This window comes from Capricornis sumatraensis, chromosome 15, assembly GCF_032405125.1.
Source record: "Capricornis sumatraensis isolate serow.1 chromosome 15, serow.2, whole genome shotgun sequence".
NCBI lineage: Eukaryota > Metazoa > Chordata > Mammalia > Artiodactyla > Bovidae > Capricornis > Capricornis sumatraensis.
The window spans coordinates 36,127,210-36,141,140 of NC_091083.1; the positions used below are offsets into that span (position 1 = coordinate 36,127,210).

The 13,931-nt window shown below is 42.8% G+C and overlaps 1 protein-coding gene across 4 annotated transcripts in view; it reads right to left on the minus strand.

The window, feature by feature from the left end:
* NSUN6 (NOP2/Sun RNA methyltransferase 6) overlaps positions 1-13,931 on the minus strand; it is a 106,167-nt gene that overhangs the window by 43,195 nt on the left and 49,041 nt on the right. For all 4 annotated transcript variants that reach the window (XM_068986891.1, XM_068986890.1, XM_068986892.1 and 1 more), the window contains exons 6-7: positions 12,244-12,325; positions 1,915-2,034 (exon numbers count right to left, since the gene is read on the minus strand). In XM_068986891.1, the coding sequence (XP_068842992.1) occupies positions 1,915-2,034; positions 12,244-12,325 (202 nt within the window). The remainder of the gene's footprint in view (positions 1-1,914; positions 2,035-12,243; positions 12,326-13,931) is intronic.

Sequence of the window (13,931 nt, forward strand, 5' to 3'; positions counted from 1 at the left end):
TGCGTTGTCCTCTGCCACTGCTGACCATCACTACTGCCCTCTGCTGGGCGAGCACCCTGGCCCCACGGGAAGCTGAGAGACACAGGGGCTAGAAGCAAGACACTTCAGTGGCCTCAGCTGAGCCAGTGCCATCCAACCCAAGTAAGCGAGCCCATCAAGGTCATCAGAACCTCTGGCTAACCCATCACTGACCCAGTACTAGAGCCAGGCAGGCTGGGATCGACTGAATTACACAGACTCCAGAATGGACTCAGGAGTAAGCCGTAAGCCACCCAGGCTGTGTGGCTGCTTATAAACAATGCTGATGCTGAAGCTGAAGGCCACCTGATATGAAGAGCCAATTCACTGGGAAAGACCCTGATGCTGGGAAAGACTGAAGGCAGGAGGAGAAGGGGGCGACAGAATGAGATGATTGATGGCATCACTAACTGAATTTGAGCAAACTCCAGGAGACAGTGAAGGACAGGGAAGCCTGGTGTGCGGCAGTCCATGGGGTAGCAAAGAGGTGGACACGACTGAGTGACTGAACAACAACGTGGCTGATTTTTCCCTGCCAAATGCACTCCTCTCAGAGTCCTCCCAATCCAGCAGCTCTGCCTCTCGAGGTTCTCTGGCCAAAAACCTAAGGAGTCACCCTCAGTCACTCTCTCATTTCACAACCCACGTCCAACCCATCAACAACTCCTAACAGCTCCAGCTTTTAGCCAGGAGCTGCCCAACTTCTCACCCCCTCTGTGACGTCCCCTGACTTACTGTCTCCTAAGTGGTCTCTCTGCATCTATTCTGCCCTCTTACAGCTTGTCTGAGGCCTCGGCCAACGTAAGAAGCAATCTCCCATCTCTGGAGCAGGTGTGAAGTCCCCTCAGACCCTCGCAAAGCTCCTCCGCCAAAATGCCTCAGGCCTGACCCCCATCTCTCTGATTCTCTCCCTCGTCACTCAGTCCACACAGCAAAACTACTTAAGGTTCCCCCCAGAAGTCAAGACAGTCTCCAGCCTCAGCGCATTCACCCTTATCATTTCCTCTCACTGGAACATCCTTCCCACCTGTAGATCTTTCCCAAATACCACCTTCCCAGGGCAGCTCTCCCTTGCTACCCACGTGAAACTGCAAACTCACTCTCCCTTCTTGCCATATTCCCAAGCCCCAGAAGCCTCCCTTTGTGTCACCACAGCCCTTACCACAGTTACATATGCCTTATCTTCTACTCATTTGTTATCTGTGTCCCTTTACTGGAATGTAAGCTCCATGAAAAAGGACATTTTGGTCACTGTGCTTTATTGGTGTACCCCAGTACTCATCGCAAGGATAAGCATTTTTTAAAATCAGTCCAGCAATCAATTAAAATCTGACTCTTGATCAAGAAAGCTGTAATTTCATTGCCTCATGTTACTTTTTTTTAATGTTCTTAAAGCTTCAGCTTATTTACTTATTTATTTTTACTTTGCAATATTGTATTGGTTTTGCTATACATCAACGTGAATCTGCCACGGATATACATGTGTTCCCCATCCTGAACCCCCCTCCCACCTCGCTCCTCGTACCATTGCCTCATTTTAGATTCCTTTGCTATCCACCTAAAACTATCACAACATTATTAATCAGCTGTACTCCAATATAAAATAATTTTTTAAAGAAATAAAGCTATTGTAACTGAAGCTACTAGCATGTATATTTTAGGAACCATCTGGTTTTATGGATTTTGAAACAAACAGAAAAGGTAACATCAACTTGCATACATTTCTTGAGCTGAAGAATCTCAGTTGAAGCACAGAGTGGTTACAAAGCCACACGGTAAATATGCATATGAAGGGAACAGTAGTAAAGTCTGAGCTACAGTTACCGAGGACAGACCTTCTTTTGTGACAATGCCTCAGGTGACACCATGAGCAGTTCTGCACGCGGAAGGCCTCACCTGATCGCACATCAGTGCTGCAATGTGTGTCGTTTTGCCTCCGGGTGCTGCACACAAATCTAGAACCTTCTCTCCAGGCTGAGGATCCAGAACATGACTTACTACAGCAGATGGCAAATTCTATAAGGGAAAAAATAAAATGATCAGCTGCCAGTGACTCTAGATCACTTTAAATTTCAGAAACAGAGAAAGTAGAGATTCCTGGAGGGACTTCTGTGGTGGTCTAGTGTGTAAGGCTCCACCTGCCAATGCTGAGGACATAGGTTCGATCCCTGGTCCAGGCAGATCCCACTTGCCGTACAGCAACTAAACCCGCACACCGCAACCAGAGAGTAGCCCCTGTACCACAATGAGATAAAGCTCGTGCTCAGTAACAAAGAGCCAGAGCAGCCATGAAAAAATAAATAATTTTTTAGAAGACACTACCGGAGGTAACCCAGTACAACATCCTCGGCCAAGAGTATGTTTTTTGTAAATATACCAGTGTCAGAAAATTCTTAATTTCCCAGAGTATCTTGTGATCTCACAAGGCATCTATACACGCACGCACGCACACACACACACACACACACACACGCATGACGCATTTCTGCAACCAATTCACCAAAAAATGCACACTGTCCTTTTTCAATTCCGTGGTTCTCAACATTTTGGAGGCAACAGATGTCTTATAAGTGTGAAAAAGCTTTGTATCTTTTTTACCCAGAAAATGTACAAAACCTTGCCACATGAGGTGCTTTGCTAATTCCGACCTAAGAATCTTCGTTTTATGCCACTGATGTCTCTTACAGGCGTATCTGGGTTCCTATCTCCCCACCATGACCACACTTCAGCAACAGAAAGTGAAAACATTTTAGCTATTTCTGGTTAGCACTCAGAAATATATTATGAAAGATTACACAAGCCAAAAGTATCTCCATCTATAGGTATAAATTTTTATTAAATTATTAACACATTATTAGTATTCATTATATAAAGACTAGAGGATAACAGGTCAGCCTTCAGTATGATAGAATAACATTACATAATCATTTATTTTAAAAACTGCTTGGCAGGAAAACAAATAAGAGGTTAAGAAGCATAGGGCTATTTTTTATTTATTCAATTTTTTAGTGTTTTAGGCCACACCATGAGGCATCCAGGGATTGGACCTGTACCGTCTACACTGTGAGCACGAAGTCATAACCACTGGACCACCAGGGAAATCCAGCATGGGTGCTATTTTTTAAGTTCAAAGGTTTCCATTCATTCTCACGCTGAAACGCATCGATTCATAGGTACTCAGAAACTTGAGAGGGTTACGGTGCTCAAGTGAATCCAAGATCACCCCTTCAAAAGAGAAAACCAAGGGTGAGGAAGGAGACACAGACAAGCAAGCTCCCCTTCTCTCTGTGCACAGATGGGCGTATACCAAGCACTAAGTCCAATGCACGTCAGTGCTCTGCAGCCTCAGTGCGTGCGGCTGACAAAAGGACTTACCAAACGTATTTTAAGTGCTGTTTCCCCGGCCACTGAAATTCAGAGCCTTTTTGCTTATTACAATGCCACCTGCAACAAGGAAACAGACCAGCTCAGCAAAGCTGACAAAGAGCTCATCACTTGGGTGATCAGCCTAGCCAACGGGTACACACAGCGCGGTAGTCCACAGTGCCCAGTAAAGGGTCTTCTCGAAGAATCCAGTGCTCTCTGACCAGGTCTGCATTAACTAGAGAAAGTCTGACCTCCCTGCCCAGGAAAAGGCAATGCTGGGATGGGTGCTCACTATTTCCCAAGCTGATGACATAAGAGATGACCATTTCAAAAAGCTCCAGGTGCACAGCCTCAACCAAGAAGATATCTGGGATATAGCTGCAATTTCAGTTTTTTATGCCATGTCCAATCACCTTGCTCATTTTGTCAATCTTGTTCCCAACAAAGAATTCTATTGGATGGGCTGAACCAATGATGTCAAAGACACCAGGAGTGAACCTGCTGCTCACAAAATATAAAGACCTGAACAGAAAGATCAGTGTTTACATTTCAAGCATGTTACCTCACAGGACACCACTTGGGAAGTAATTTTTTTTTTTTAATATTGAATCAATGGATAGGAAAGAAATGAAATAAATTTGTCCGCTGCCTGCTTGATGAGACAGATCTTAAGGAACATTTGACATCTGGGTCTAGGGAAACCTTATATGTTTTACTTTTGTCGTGATCTGAAAGAAACATCAGGAGCAAAGGAGTTCGGACGACGCTTAAGGTACTTCTGATGAACGGATTGACATCTGTGACTTTCAGCAACACCTGAACATTTTTTAGCTTTTAAAAAATAGAGCTACATAGAAACTGGTCTATACAGACTATGGTTTGAAATAAATTCCTTGTTAACACGATGGTATTTAAAGGCTCTGAGGACTTCCCTGGTGGCACAGTAGATAGGAATCCACTGCCAATCCAGGGGACACGGGTTCACTCCCTGGTCTGGGAAGATTCCATGTTTCCACAGACACTAAGCCCATGTGCAAGAACTCCTGAAGCCTGTACGCCTGGAGCCTGTGCCCCACAACAAGAGACGCCACCACAATGAGAAGCCCGCACACCACAACCAGAAAGTAGCCCTCACTCACCACAACCAGAGAAAAACCCACACAGCAAAGAAAACCCAACACAGCCAAAAATAAAAATAATTTAATTGTTAAAAGAAAAAAATGGGTAAAGGCGCTGGAAGGCAGTGGGGAGATAAAAGCAGGCACGAAGTTATTCTTTTTTTACTGCCTTCTCCATTTAACCTCCAGCAATTTTTGCTTTTTCACTGAAAGGTCTTAAAATCGTGGTCATCTCAATAGCATTTTAGGCCTTGTGTAGTTTCTTCTTATTTTAGGTTTTAGTAAAAATTATTTCAAACAAGAGAGCACTCACATTTTAAGTACAAGTGTAAGAAAAAAGCCAAAATCTGACACACTACTAAATGACTTGTTCTATGTGTTACAAATACCATTGCCTTAAGTTTGTGGCCATCTTAAACTTTTCATGAATCATTTTCATTTATCTAACTGACAGAGATACATGCAAATCCATAAAATGTTTCTGTTTCTACTTGACTTCTTTCAGCTCAGTTCAGTAGTTCAGTCATCCGACTCTTTGCAACACCATGGACTGCAGCACACCAGGCCTCCTTGTCCATCACCAACTCCCGGAGTTTACCCAAACTCATGTCCATTGCATCAGTGATGCCATCCAACCATCTCATCCTCTGTTGTCCCCTTCTCCTCCTGCCCTCAAGCTTTCCCAGCATCAGGGTCTCTTCAAATGAGTCAGCTCTTCCCATCAGGTGGCCAAAGGACTGGAGTTTCAGCTTCCACATCAGTCCTTGAGTGAACACCCAGGACTGATCCCCTTTAGGATGGACTGGTTGGATCTCCTTGCAGTCCAAGGGACTCTTAAGAGTCTTCTCCAACACCACAGTTCAAAGCATCAATTCTTCAGTGCTCAGTCTTCTTTAGATTCCAACTCTCACACCCATAAAGACTACTGGAAAAACCAAAGTTTTCACTAGATGGACCTCTGTTGGCAAAGTAATGTCTCTGTTTTTTAATATGCTGTCTAGGTTGGTCATAACTTTTCTTCCAAGGAGTAAGTGTCTTTTAATTTCATGGCTGAAGTCACCATCTGGAGTGATTTTGGAGCCCAGAAAAATTGTGTCACTGTTTCCACTGTTTTCCCATCTATTTGCCATGAAGTGATGGGACCAGATGCCATGATCTTCGTTTTCTGAATGTTGAGCTTTAAATCAACTTTTTCACTCTCCTCTTTCACTTTCATCAAGAGGCTCTTTGGTTCTTCTTCACTTTCTGTCATAAGGGTGGTGTCATCTGCATATCTGAGGTTATTGATATTTCTCCCAGCAGTCTTTTTTTTTTTTTTTTTTTCCAGAAACTGATCCGATTTCTTTATTTTTGGGTTTGCTTATATACCTTTTGTTACACATAGGGATGAATACAGAGTCACGTGGGGCTCAGCAGTCCTGACCTTTATCAAAATCAGGTGCTTCACATAAATGTATAAAAAAAGGTCTTAGGGATATTACATCATCTTCTGGCCATGAGTGAGACCTGCTGACATTTTATGATCCTTTCTTTCTGATAACCAAAAAACTTATTTTTTCCAAGTGTGTTTTTTCTCAAACCAGGCACCACCCTCCAAATAAAGCTGCATTCCTATAGGGTGTGGGTGTAGTGAGTTACAATCAAGAAAGGAATTTACTTAACCCAAGGTTAACAGGATTCATCTTAAAGGTTAATACTTATTTCTCCTATATGTTAATTATATTCATTAGAAGGGTAGGGAACATGGAGATTTAGCAGCAAACATCAGCCCAACAAATGAAAATCCTTTCACCAATGCTCCCCTTAAGATCTATTTAGTCTTAAGATATGATAAAGTTACATTCTTACATAGCAAGGATACAGTGATTTATAGCAAAGTACAGTGGTCTATTACAAAAGAGAAAATCCATTAGCTAAAAAGTCTAGTATTGCTAACATCAAAAACGACTGTATTTCCTTTTCTATATTCCAAATACATTGATTAATATATTCCCAAGTGCCTAAGGATATGGAGGCCTGGCGGCAATCATTGACTCAACAAGAAGAAAAAGCCCTATGCTAATTAAGACTCTCCAAAACTCTGTGCTGTTTATGGTTAAGAGGTAGTAAACAATCATGTGGCAGGAGTATGGATAATCCTGTCACACAAGCTAGTCTGTCAGCAGAGAGGTTTGACCTGAGATATCCTTGTCCCACCCAGAGCAGGGAATTAGCAGCAATTATTGACACAACAAATGAAAAAGCCCTTCACCAAATGATTCCTAACCAACCCATTATACTAATAATTTCTAACTCCCCAAAATAATTTGCCTTTAGTAAGTCTAAAACATCTCGTGCCTCTCAGATTGGGAGGCTGTAAATCACATGTGGCCGGACTAACCTATACGGGTGGGCTAGATAACCTTCAGAGCAGTCCGGAAGCTGAAACACTCTTGTCACGCCCAAGAATTTGTATTGCCTTGGAGCTGCACGTTTACTCCTTCTCCGAGAGAAACGGTTATTGGGGAGAGCCCCCTGTAAAGTCAGAGGTGTAGGTGAGAGCATAAAACAGAGTCTGGTTTTGGGGTAGATGCTCGGGAACAGGGGGTTTCCTGAGGCTTGATCACGCCTTTGCGTATGCCAAGCCTTCTTCCTCATGACCTTTGCCATGGGCAGAGTTCCTCACTCTGGCCCCCGGCACCCTACCCTAACCCGACACCCTATCCACATCCTAAACCTAACCCACATCATAGTCACGCCCTCAACCCTATACTTACCCTTGAAGCACGTACCCGCCTCATCTTCATTTTTGACACTTCCCATGCATAACAAAAGACAAGGTCGTAATGTTTCAAACATGGATCCAAGACCCATTATCCACATAAAAAGAATATACATACTCTGATCACATCATTTAAATCTCTTGCATCATCAAAATACCTCTCCACCACGTATCCAATTGCCATTGATGGATCACATCTATCTCATACATTTCATAACTTAGCAGTCAAATACGCAGCAGTAATCTGGGTAATTATATACACAAGATATATTTATACCATAAATATTTCAACACATTCCACTTTCTACGATGAATTCAATCTTCACAAAAGTAGGATGAACAGCACCTGTTTCCACTAGGATCCATATCATTGCACAAAGTGACAGTGAGCGTGAAAATCTTAATGATGACCACCAGAAAGAAGGTCAGCACGGTTGATATCACAGATTTTTCAGTGTTCCAATACAAGTTCTACCCAAATCCATAAGGAGAGACGTACGCATAGGAAACTACACATTGAAAGCAAGTCTATTGAGATAAATATTGGACATCAATTGTGTGAATCTTTAAGGCATAACTGCAGACATTCTTCAGACATTCTTCAAATTCATAAAATGACAACAAAGTATGGCTATGTACAATCCATTCGGTTTTATAAACCACTCATGAATAACCTCACAAGCCATTGAAAACCAGATGACAATTTCAAATAGCTTTGATCTACAAACAAGGCTGTAAGACAGAAAGTTAAAATCGAAATACATGAAGTAAATCCTCAATAGATAGGAAAACATCCCATGGTAGTGAAGTCAATTAACATTAGTTATTAGGGCTTTCATGCACAGACTCATCTCCGATCGATGTGATCTCAATTCATATTTGGCAAAATATATGAAAGCTGATCTTAACAGTCATATTATTTTTCTTTGTACCCCTAAAAAGAAAAATGAACATGAAAAACTAAATTAAACTTGGAGACTCACATTTCCCAATCGGTATACAAAGCAACGGCATGTCAAACTTTCTAATTCACATATGCATTTAAATGAAATTGGATGAAATACCCCTAAATTAACACATACTTCTATGCCCAATGTTTCACAAGGCAGAAAACACTCAATGAATGAAACTGAGAGGGTAACAGCCAGGAAGGCCAGGGGTCTCCAAAGGGAGGAAACGGGGTGCAAGTGTCAGACAGTTGTTATCTGTCACTTCCCAGGCAGGAGGAAACAAGCTGTTCTCTTTCTTCCCCTTCTCGATACAAATTTAAAAAGAGGTTTTCTCTTACAATTCTGTGTTGCTATAATGACACCTGGTTCCACCTGAACTTCACTTTTCTCATACTTTGAGCTGACCAAGGCATTTTTCTTATGGAAAGGTTTGCCTTAAGCTATGTGAATGTACTGTGTATTTACCCTAGACTCTATCTTCAAGGAGGTTCTGCCTAAAGGCTCAGAACTGACTTGACAAACCAATTAGCTTTACTCATACATGGTTCTCCTGATCTATGTGAATGAAGCTATCTATTTGCTCATATCAATCATTTTATGGCCCAGGATGACTGACCTGGTGCCACGGTCATCTCCATATATCTTGTGGGTGAGGGGTCTGCTGCCATTCCTTTCTCTAATGAGTAGACTGCTAGTAGCTAGATAACATGCAGCTAAAGATGAGTAGGGGGCACTCTTTCTGCCCCCTTCTGATGTCTATGTCAGAAGCTTTCTCTCTTTTATACTTTCATAAAACGTTGCGACACAAAAGCTCTGAGTGATCAAGCCTCATCACTGGCGCCGGGTTGAATTCTTCCTCTAAGGAGCCCAAGAATTCAAGCATCTTTCATGGTTAGACAACAACCTTTAAAAACAATGGTCTTTTCAAAAAAAAATGATGATAAGTGATGAGTATGCAGATGTCTACGAATGAAATGGGACCCATATGTCAAACCACATAAAAATATATCTTCCCTCTACATACATATAACACAATCAGGCCTTCATATGCATCGATTCGCCAACTATCAACTCATACAAATATGGATGTAAAATATCACAATACATTCCAAAGTTGAAAAGTGATGGATATTGACTTTCGCCCGCTGGTGATTCTTTTTATGTCATCTCCATTATATTAGCTATGACAATGAAGCATGTGCTGTGCTAAGTCACTTACATTGTGTCCAACTCTTTGGGATCATATGGACTAGGCCCCACCAGGCTCCTCTCTCCATGAGATTCTCTAGGCAAGGATACTGGAGTGGGTTGCCATGCTCTCCCTCAGGAGATCTTCCTGCCCCAGGGATCGAATCCATATCTCCTATGTCTCCTGCATGGGTATGTTCCGCATGTTCTTTACCACTAGAACCACCTGGGAAGCCCCAAGACACATGAACATCAGTGGATTTGGAGATCCACGGGGCATATACAGAACCATTCCTCCAACAAAACTGAAGAATGACTTTAAAATCTCAAACAAAACATGAGTGTATGTGTTCACAAACTTCACGGAGCAAGGGTTTCTTCGATCTGAAAGCTGGCATCGATGAAGGACTGCGTGAAGAATGCTTCAAAGTCTATTTGGCAAACACAACCTAAGTTGGCTATATTTAGTCCTCAGATGAATGGAATGTCATGAGTACTGGTCGTTTCAAATAAGTAGCATGTGAAGCTGTTTACACTTATTGGGACGCGTGGTAGGCCACATTCACACATTTCAGTAGCATTGGTGCCAAAACGATACATTTCTCAGGGGAAGCTTCTACATGGACTCTTGGGATCAGAGCTCTAACTCATACACACATGCTTTTCCTTTTAAAATGATCCTGCATGATACGCAAACAAAACACTGGATGAACACCTAGACGGTGAGCTCTGTACTAAATGATTTTAAAGCCAGTAGATGGAATGAGCTCATGAGGAAGACTACAAATGAGTCATCTTCTTCAACTTGGTCAAACTGCTCATAGTCATACAAGTGAATGAAAAGTTGAGCCTGTTGTCATTCAATCCAGACGAAGTTCAAGGGAAGCTGCGATGCTCACTGCCCTTGAAGGAGTCCACGTGGAATGAAGAAGTACTGTGGGAAGTCTATTAGTAACCACCATGTCTTGGGTCCTCTGGATGACCTACTCCCAGGATCCACTTCGCTGGAATCCATCTCGGCTGAGTGGTGGGTGTGCCCCCAAGAAGGATCCCAATTCAGAATGCCGATGCAGGGAACACGGGTTCAATCCCTGTGTAGAAGATTCCACACGCCCACGGACAATGAAGCCTTTGAACAACTCTTGAAGTTTGCATGCTCCAGAGCCCAAGTTCTGTGGTCCACAGCCCTCCGCTCTGCTCGCTGGCTGCGGATCGACGGGGACCCAGGAGCCCACGAAACGAGCATTCCCAGCTGCGATGGCGAGCCCTGAGAGCACAACCGGGAACCCCAGGTCCCGACGCGCCGCCATTGTCCTCCCAGCAGTCTTAATTCTAGCTTGTGCTTCATCCAGCCCAGCATTTCTCATCATGTACTCAGCACATAAGCTAAATAAGCAGGTGACAATGTACATCCTTGATGTGCTCCTTTCCCTTTTTGGAACCAGTCTGTTGTTCCATGTCCAGTTCTAACTGTTGCTTCCTAACCTGCATATAGGTTTCTCAAGAGGCAGGTCAGGTGGTCTGGTATTCCCATCTCTTGAAGAATTATCCACAGTTTATTGTGATCCACACACTCAAAGGCTTTGGCATAGTCAATAAAGCAGAAATAGATGTTTTTCTGGAACTCTCTTGCTTTTTCCATGATCCAGCAGATGTTGGCAATTTGATCTCTGGTTCTTCTGCCTCTTTTAAAACCAGCTTGAACATCTGGAAGTTCATGGTTCACGTACTGTTGAAGCCTGCCTTGGAGAATTTTGAGCATTACTTTACGAGCATGTGAGATGAATACAATTGTGCAGTAGCTTGAACATTCTTTGGGATTGCCTTTCTTTGGGATTGGAATGAAAACTGACCTTTTCCAGTCCTGTGGCCACTGCTGAGTTTTCCAAATTTGCTGGCATATTGAGTGCAGCACTTTCACAGCATCATCTTTCAGTATTTGAAATAGCTCAACTGGAATTCCATCACCTCCACTAGCTTTGTTCATAGTGATGCTTTCTAAGGCCCACTTGACTTCACATTCCAAGATGTCTGGCTCTAGATGAGTGATCACACCATCGTGATTAACCAGGTCATGAAGATCTTTTTTGTACAGTTCTTCTGTGTATTCTTGCCACGTCTTCTTAATATCTTCTGCTTCTGTTAGGTCGATGCCATTTCTGTCCTTTATCGTGCCTATCTTTGCATGAAATGTCCCCTTGGTATCTCTCACTTTCTTGAAGAAATCTCTAGTCTTTCCCATTCTATTGTTTTCCTCTATTTCTTTGCATTGATCACAGAGGAAGGCTTTCTTATCTCTCCTTGCTATTCTTTGGAACTCTGCATTCATATTGTTGTATCTTTCCTTTTCTCCACCTTATATTGGAAATAATAATAACACTAATGATAAATGCTGCCACCTAACCAGTAGATTGTGACAAATCGTATCAGTTACTGTATATGAAAGTACATCATAAACTGGATAAGGCAAAACAAATTGTTATATCACAGCAATTGATAAGCATCTGACCAAAATCTGCTAATAGTAAACCATTTGAATCTCACTCACAGCCACACGTGGAACATTAATATGTACAGCAAATGCATGCACTATTTAAGGATTAATATGCTGAGATGGAAAGCGATCATTACAATAAGCTATTAAAACAATGTTGGGCAAAGGAAGGGAGAAAACGTAGTTGAAAATCTCAGCTTTTTCTTGCTACCAAAGGTAGATCAGAAAATATACGAATACACTGCAAAAAAAAAAAAGTTAACAGAAACAAAACAAATCCTTAGATTTCAAATAATTCACTGAAGGATATTTCAACGTCACTAAATATTTGTTGTTACAAACACTTACCTGTAAAAATAAGTAGTTGGGCAGTACATTATCAAATGAAGGGCTGAGATACACTGGCTCTGTCATTCTTACGCCTACGCCTCTGAAAAATGGAAATCTAATATTACTCAGTGTAAATTAAACAGTCTATACAAATGGCATCGCCAGCTCAATGGACATGGGTCTGTGCAAGCTCCAGGAGACGGTGAAGGACAGGGAAACCCGGCGTGCTGCAGTCCATGGGGTCGCAAAGAGTCAGACATGACTAAGCAACTGAACAACACAAAGTCCACTTCTAGGGAAACCCTCAACTGGTATCTCAAATAGAAGATGTTCCACCTGTTAAAAACCTTTTTCTATTCAACACAAGATACTTAAGAGTATTCCTGTGGATTATTTCTGGATTTTTACCCACAATAGAGCAGGCCACTGGGAGCACTAAAAAGGATGAAGACACATTAGGTACCACTGCATTCAGAGATGTGAATAGACTAAAAAGCAAAGACCCTCTGAGTCTTTTCTCACTGATGCATTCTCATCTTTGGTAATAGATTTATGACCACTATTATTACCCTTTCGATTGAATAAACATTTTGTGAAAGCTTCATTTTGTCAGCCACTATGCTCAGTATTTGTACGAAAAATAAAAATCTATGTAAGAATCATGCTGGTGGTAAGCCATTACAAACGTGCCTCCCTGCTTCCTTCTCAACTCTTTAGAGAGTAACTGCCCAGTGCTGACACAATCCATGGGCTGACCTTTACCACCTCTGTCCCTACTGTGAGTGGCGGTGGAAATGACCACAGAAGGAATGGCCAGGAACCAGGACAGCACAGGGGAAAGTGATCCACCAAAACAGATACCACAGTCAGAAAGACTCAGAGTCTCTCCAGAGCACACGAGTACACGTTTGCGAAAAGCCAAGCATGGCCAGGTCCACAGGCCACACCAGAGGGAGAGAGAACAAGGGGGAATTGACGTGCTGTTCCAAGGAGTAGAGGCCACAGAAGGAAGCACAGTCTGTTCATAAAGACAAAGACAAGAATCAGGACATGGGGCTTCTCCAGTGGCTCAGTGGTAAAGAATCTGCCTGCCAATGCAGGGGACCCAGGTTCAATCCCTGATCCAGAAAGATCCCACATGCCGTGGGACAACTAAGCCCACATGCCACAGCTACTGAGCCCACATGCCACAACTCCTGAGCCCTCATGCCCTGGAGCCCGTGCTCCACAGCAAGAGAAGACACTGCAATGAGAAGCCTGCATACTGCAACTAGCGAGTAGCCTGTGCTTGCTGCAACCAGAGAAAAGCCCATCCAGCAAAAACAAAGAGCCAGCACAGACAAAACTAAATAAAAATTTTAAAAAGAATCAGGATTTGAATGAGTTCAAGGGTACAAGCAGAGAAGAGAGTCCAGCGGGGAAAACAAGACAGAGCCTATAGACACAGCAGGTAGACGAGCTCAGAGCCTATGAACTGGTCTGGGCAGAGAAGCACCTACACAGACGGTGTGGACACTCCTTGCTGTAGGCAGGTGGGCTAATTCTACTCACAACACTTCTGACCACAAATGTGTGGGGTTCTTTCTCACACCCAGCAACTCTCAATCTCTCTGGACACCAAGTGGATAACCTACAATTCAGTTCCCTTCTGACAGACTGCCCAGGGTCATTGTCAGAATCCACAGGTTCAGTCCAACAAGACTGGA